Source organism: Tauraco erythrolophus, chromosome 5, assembly GCF_009769465.1.
Source record: "Tauraco erythrolophus isolate bTauEry1 chromosome 5, bTauEry1.pri, whole genome shotgun sequence".
NCBI lineage: Eukaryota > Metazoa > Chordata > Aves > Musophagiformes > Musophagidae > Tauraco > Tauraco erythrolophus.
The window spans coordinates 50,975,093-50,982,550 of NC_141469.1; the positions used below are offsets into that span (position 1 = coordinate 50,975,093).

Below are 7,458 nucleotides of genomic sequence, written 5' to 3' on the forward strand. Positions count from 1 at the left end.
AAGAAGAGATCTGATCTCAGACACTGCTGCTTACAGTCATGCTTCAGATTATTACCTGTTGAATAATGAATTCATACGCTGTTCACATTAAAGCATCCAGGAAGATACTTTTTCTGGCTAGTGAGCAAGTCGTAAGAATATCTTTAAGAATGTACTTCTAATAGAAACACATTTTATAAATAACTTCACATAAATTAAGCACCTGTAGAACCCCTAAACTGCACAGACAGAATGGGAGCTCAAGCAACACTTCAATAATCACAAGACTATTTCAAACTTGAAGTTACACTTCCACACTTGGTATTAATTTGCAAATATTACTTGTGCTAGCATAATTTTTTTTTTAACTACATGAGAATATATGGCAGAAATGATGCAGTATTTTAAAGTGAATCTGCCATTACCCCTCTCTTAGCATACATGTGGTAAACCACATAATTTTGGAGGAAATCACTACATCAACCTTGGGCAAGAAATGAAAAGACAAAAATTTGCTGCTTCAGCGATCTTAGGCAAATCCACTTCCAACAACAAACTGATGTTCCTGTTGAAGTACTTCAGATGGCAGCTGTGTTCTCAGCAGCCCTCATGGTCTTGGGATGTAGGACAAAAACCTCCTTTAGAGACAACTGAAGGCAGTCAAGTTTGTTGCTAAGATCACTCTCTTTAAATATATTCTAGTGATCCCAATTCAGGAAGGTACTTCAGTGCGCATGTAGACTGAAAGCTTACTACATTAGTGCCACTATTATGGCTAACAGGATGATGACATAATACTGCTGAACGTAACAGCCTTTGCTTAAAAATATTATGTAATAACTGTTAGTATAAACTGCTGTAAAACCAGAAATCCTCGAAGGCATGCAATTACTTCATACAAATATATGTAAACACCAAAAAGAACTCTCCTGGTAGTGGTTTGTGTTTCAGTGTGTGGCTCCACAGGGATTGACAGACGTCTGACAACCCATGTTATAACCTGTCACCTGCACCTTGAACAGTGTCCCATCCGCACACATGCAGAGCTTGAAACGCAGCCAGTTGCCGTTATTAAACTGTTCCCCGTAAGAAGAACTTGGCAGTCGCGACGGGCTGACCATCACAGTTCCATTCAGGATAATACTGTTTTCCTATTAAGAGGGAGAAAAAAAGTACCACATCTAATTTAAACAAGGCAGGTTGTTTCTGAAAAGGACAAGCTGGTTTAATGAATCAATGACATCTTTAGGATGGCTGTAGAAATCAACAGAATAAAAAAAGTACATATGATGAGGTTTCATTTTTCAATTAAATTTGTGAGTAACGCCATGAATTTCTTAATTACAGCCAGCCAGCAATGTACTTTGCTACCCAGTGGTAGATCAGTACTAACAGAGACAGCAGCAGTGTGGCTTTAGTAAATCTAAAAACATGTATGTGAAATGGGAATCAGTGTTTGAATTCATGGGTGCAATTCATTCACACATTAAAGTGCACATATCCTTATTTTGTATTCTCCTTTAACCTTTTCCATCATTCTATATGCTGTGCAATCTTAACCATGTCCAGAAATCTTCAACGAATGCTGGCCAGTCTTGCTGCGGCAGCACAGAAGGTAGTGCTCCTAACGGTACATCTACTCCTCTGTCAAAGCTTGCTGTCCCCAGTAAAACCTCCAGAAGAGAAGATGAATTCCCTTTGGCATTCATTTCAGTGCAGAGGCCAACTGCTTAGTTTTAATTGCATTGTGAGTTTTTAGTGTCTTAATAGTAATAAATCATTGATACCTGAAAACTACTGAACCACTAATTAACAGTGAAGTGATAATCCACCTTTTAAAAACCTCACTAAATACATTGACCGTAGCTAAAATTTATGTATGACTACTGTATATAAAATTTGAATCCATTTAAAGCTACATCAGTTTACTATCAGCCTGAATTTGAAACTAAGCTGTTCAAAAAATGCTGATTTGAAATACTTACTGCTTTAAGTTCCATGTTGCCCCCCATCCGAAACTCAATGGTCTTGCCTGTGATGAAAACTCCTTCGTTTCCACGGACAATAGCACGGCCATCAACCTTTATGTTTAGATCACTGGTTGCATTGCTGGTAATCTAAGAACGTAACAAAAAAAATGTATTACAGATCAATCAATGAAAATGTGCTGCTTGGGTTTGTCTGAGTAACTTTAATTACCTTAAAAATACTGCCACACACTTTAATAAAAACCTTTGACGCACTTTTTGCCCTTCTCCCATTGTGCCTATGAAACTTCTGCCTATTTCCACATTCACATATGAAAACAAGGATTACTTGATTTTGGAAGGTATGTAACATAGTTTATGCTTGCATATTGTTTGTTTGTGATAAAAACATAATTCATATGACAATTTTATGGGATATAATTAACTGGCAGCAAATATAGGCTTCCTGTTGGGCGTGACTATGTAAAGGCACTCCTCTGTTTTCATTTAATCTGTTCCTCCTGTGTATTTAAAGTTATAGGGTTTTTTTTGTTTTTTTTTTTTTTCTCGAGCATACTATTTAATTTTTAGCCTGCAGAGGAAACATAAAGAGCAAACTAAATCCTCTTTTTTGTTTGTCCTTAACAGGATTGCTCAAATGCTTCCTAAGACACACTCAACCCTCTATAAAACCACTGCTACTGCTCTACTAATGTTATACAAAAGAACTAGAGGCCGTACTCTATCTGTACAGCCTTCATTACAAGTGACGATATGCAAGAAAGAAACTTCAATCTGACCTGAAGATCAACATTTAAATGTACACACACTGATATTTAGGTTTTTTAGTTTTCTGATAAAGCATGTTTAATGTAGAAACCAACTAAGAACTTGTTCAACCCAGAAGCCATGAACTGACGTACTCCTGTAATGCTGTGATTGCTCTCTACACTTTTACTCAGACTTCTGAAACTGATTGTATTAACATTTCTATCCAATAGAAGGAAAATGAAACATGAAGTTCTGGTAATTATTTTTGTAAGTTCTTACTAGAAACACAGAAGCTTTTCATAGAAATTTTATTTCTGAAAGCTATCTAGGCACAAACAAATGGATAAATACTTAACAAAAAGACACACAGGCCTAGTTGGCATGGTATTCCAGACACTACACTCATCTAATGACGTCAGTTTTCATTTCTGTTCTAATTTTTAGGATGATGCACATTTTCGGAGCTGCATTTTTAGCTATGTTTAGTCAAATTTCTAAATGTGCTTGAAACATCGTATTAGTAAACGCTTTTCTTATTCTACAACTATGGCAACTCTGCAATGAGCTTTTACAAACAGGCAAGAGGTAGTTAAAAGAGACATACCCTCTCTGTAGATGCCTTTTGCACATTCAAGATCTTAACTCCATTTGGCAGGTGAAACTCATGTGTTTCATAATCTGTGCTGAACAAGGTATTTTGTGTCCGTGGGTCAACAAATTCCATGCCAATATCGCTGGTAATAGAAGTTTTGTCTTTTTCCACACTAAGCTTGGTAGTTCCTTGCTGAAATACAATCTTCAGAAACAAAGTCGTTAAGTTAATGATGTTTCAAATACAATGTTTATTAATAATGTGAGCGTAATTCCACAGCGTTGCTCACAAACTTTCAATTCGTGACAGAACTTACAGGCTGATTATTTCCAGTGATCACCAAATCTTCGTTACGTCTGCCTCCTACAGTGCTTTTATATAAGGGATGTATAACGCCCATGTCAGAAACTTGCTTAAACCGTAACAAGCCACTCTCGTGGAACTCCATACTGTCACAACCATTGGGACCGATTCGAATAACGGCCCAGATGACTAGTGTAATCTGAAAGAGAAACACACATTTTCAAAGATTACTTTGATTGCCTGGATCTTCCCACAACAAGGATTGTATTAACTAGTGTTTTATCTGAAAGAACTATTAATGCTAGTGTTTAAGTGACCTTTAGGTGCGAATTTACTTTACTGCGTTTAATTCCTACTGGAAACATCACAACACATTTAATTATGAAAAGCATTTTACATGATTTTTAGACTCATCTGAAATGGTAACTAAAATAATTTGCATAGATATAAAATATATATGTATTTGAAATTAAATCACATCCATAATTAAATCTTTCTCCTGTTTAAGGGTAACCATGCTATCTTTAGCTAAACAAATTTCCTGAACTAAGTAGCTCAGGATGAACTTACCTTTGAACTACAAGAAAGCACCTTCGCAGGTAGATGTCCTGAATAATTCATTATTTCTCATTGATCAAGCAATAAAAAGGTGGTAGTTACAACTTGAAGGTTTAAAGTGCAGTGGCTGATTAATTCTGAATGCTCACATGCAGCTGTTATTACATGTAAAATGTTCCTGGTGTAAGAGTTTATCCTGAATGCCTTTGTACTGTGCTATAACACTTTGTACATTTGCTGTTACTGAGTTTTGGGAATGGACAGACACTTTCAAGGTTCCTAATTCTGTGCTGCATAAATGATAGGTTCCTTGCTGGGACCATGATAACTGAATGAACAACATGAACTTGTAAGATTCTTCCATCTAATCTTGCCCAGAAAGAACAAAAAAGAAAGGAGAAAAATGAGAAACCTCCCTTAGTACATTTTAAGTCCTTCTCAGCCGTACTGGAATAAGTTTTATTTCTCTAATAAACCATCAAAATGAAATACATCCTAATGTTGCTTACAGCCTAAGTATTATACTCACAATAAGATTGATGACAGCCAAAATAAAAAGAAGAACAATCACACAAATGGCCAAGTTGCCTTTCCTGCCACGTAAGCCTGTCTTATGGAGACGGTCTTCATCAATTGGAATGTATCCCGCTTTAAAGTTACTGTTGTGCTCCTTATTAACGTTCCTGCGTTCCACAGCCTTCTCTCGCATAGACTTCTTCACTGGGCCGTTAGAACTTTGCTATAACACAAACCACGGATTAGCTGTTATAAGGCATGCAAACCCACCAGAATGATACATGTGTATTTATGCAAAAAAAAAAAAAAAATCTGAACTGACTAGTGGAACATATTATATTCAAAATTATATTTTGATCTCCCACTTTGTACTTATAATACACATTTACAACCACTGCAATCTCTCCTAATGTTATGACTAAAATTAAAATCCAGATATTTTCAGACAGTATGTTTTTATATGTAATTTTTATTATGGCAGGTAGGAGTTATTAATGACATTGTTGCAGTAAAAAAAAAAACAGCTGTAAAGAACTTCATCAAGTTTTTACCTCTTGGGGATGATACAGGACATAATCCCGCAGGTCATTTACCAATACACAGGATTTAGTCCCTCCATGCTAATGTGTGATAGACTTTCAATCAATTTATCTAAAGGGAGTGTGGTGGATACACTTCTAAAGTTGCTTTGATAGCACAGGGTTTGTATAAACTTCTATTACTTGCATGCAGCGTTCAGAAAAATACTGTAAGGCTTCAAACCTGGCATGGGGAACTTGGCCAGTCTAGCTTTAATTTAATCATTTGAAGTGACTGGATTGCAAGGGATACCCCTTCAATGTGACAAATTAATGTGTAGAGGAAACTCTTGTAGATATTCATAGGAAAAAAAAATCCCTTTGATGTATTTTCATAACTTTGTCAATTTTTTTTTTCCATCTCCCTTGAATGCAGCAGGTTGCTACTTAAGGGTTCAATTCTTCAAAGAAGAGGCTTGATCTTTTTGATGGGATCAGGTTTGCTCATCTGAACTAAATGCTGATGCCGCAACTTAAGCTTACTACACTTGTATGTGTCTACACTGATATAATGATTAACAATGTCGTTTTCTTCTGTTGCTAAACAAGGAAATGGTATTGAGAAAGCTGCTTGACCTGAACAGTTTTACGTAGGGCTTCCTCGACGGTGTTCTGGAAGCCACTACAACCCTGCACAAACTCAGAATTGAAGGGGAAACTGAGAGATCTGTACTTTGGGGAAAGGGAAACACAAATCTTGTACAACAGGATAGTAAGTAACTTGTCCTGAGGTAGTGTCTTCTTGAAAGGATCTGATGGCGAGATAAAACTCCAATGTAGTTTTTTCGCCTGGTAAGGGCAGCACAACACAGACAGCACCAGAGCTGGGAGAATATGGCTGAAATGATGATTGCTGGAACAAGTGCTGGAGCATCAATGCAGAACTAGGCAGAGCTTCCCGAGGCACCTGAGACGAGGCTGGTCCTGGACTCCTCGGCAATGCGAGATTTCCCACCCACCGTCGCCACGGGCGCAGAGGCACACACACAGACTCTGATCAAAAGTCCGTGGAGATGCAGAAACTCCTGAACGATGAGCCCTCGCACCGCTCCGTTCTTTTCCCCCCGGCTTGCGTGGCGCTCACAGCCCTCGTCCCGCCCCTCCGACCGGGTGACAGTGGCAAATTTAGCTTTCAGTCCGGTGCGACACCTGGGATGCTGAGGTAGAGCCCGAGCTTCAGCCTTATTTATACACTGTCGCTGAGCGGCCGTGCTTGTGCCCGCCTCACCAGCCGACTGCCGGCGCAGTCCTATAAATACCAACCGCACCGACTGGCTGCGCTCCGCCTCACTAAGGAGTGGCAAGTGGTTATATTTAGGCAAGACAGTCACATTCCTGTGCAGAAATGCCAGAACGCTTTATTTCGAAAACAGAGAATTTTTCTTTGTCGGAGATTTTACGTCTGCGGGCGGAACGGCGCAACTCCGGCTGTAACGCGTCCCGCACCGCAGCGGGCTCCGGCTGCCTCTCCCCCGCTGAGGCGGCTGCCCCGCGAGGCAGCGGCCGTCCTTCCCGGACAGCGCTGGGCGCCGGTCGCGAACGCCGTCCAAGCGCCGCGTCTCCCCTCCCGGGCTGGCGCAGGCGGTGGGCAGCCACGGGGGCCCGGCGCGGCCCGCCACGCCCGCCGCCCCCGAGGGCTCCGGCACCGAACCAGCCTCGGCACCCGCCGCGAAAATGGCGCCCCCGCCCGAGAGCCCCGCAGACGAGCAGCGCCCCTCGGCCGCAGCGCCCGCTCGGGCGGCTCACCGCGGCCCCGCGGGCGGCGGGGCGGGCGTCGCTTCCCCCCTCGCCCCGGCGGGGACGGCCCCGCCGCCTCCCCGTGCCCGCGTCTCCGCGGGGACAGACCTGCTCGGAGGCGGCGGCCGCCATCTTCGTCCGTCGCCGCGGCTTGTTGCTGCGGCGCCCGCGAGCGCCCCCTTGCGGCTCGAGGAGAGAGCGAGCGCGGACGGCGGTGTGACCGTTACCGCCGGGCCGGAGACGCGTTAACCGGCAGCGCCGCCCGGCGGCCGAGCGAGCGTTCCCTGCGCACCCCGCCGCGCCGGGCCGGGCCGCGGGGCAGCCGGGGGCAGCCGGGCGGGCGGCCGCCGCGTTACCACAACCGAGGAGCGCCCCGCCTGCGTCGCCGTGGCACCCGTCGCCGCGCCGGGCCCGGCCTGCGTTACGATCGCAAACTATAAAGGCGGCGCGAACGCGG

The 7,458-nt window shown here is 42.7% G+C and overlaps 1 protein-coding gene across 2 annotated transcripts; it reads right to left on the minus strand.

Moving 5' to 3' along the window:
• Nucleotides 1-926: 926 nt before the first annotated feature.
• SGCB (sarcoglycan beta) lies at nt 927-7,139 on the minus strand. 2 transcript variants are annotated; one of them, XM_086612061.1, is made up of 6 exons: nt 7,110-7,139; nt 4,700-4,909; nt 3,626-3,811; nt 3,322-3,513; nt 1,965-2,096; nt 927-1,130 (listed from the first exon to the last, which is right to left on the minus strand). In XM_086612061.1, exons 1-6 carry the CDS (start codon nt 7,131-7,133, stop codon nt 927-929), a joined length of 948 nt encoding a protein of 315 aa, XP_086468187.1. In that variant the 5' UTR covers nt 7,134-7,139. The 2 variants fall into 2 exon arrangements, with proteins under 2 accessions (XP_086468187.1, XP_086468188.1); XM_086612062.1 differs by lacking the exon at nt 4,700-4,909 and having other exon boundaries at nt 7,110-7,134.
• Nucleotides 7,140-7,458: the final 319 nt, after the last annotated feature.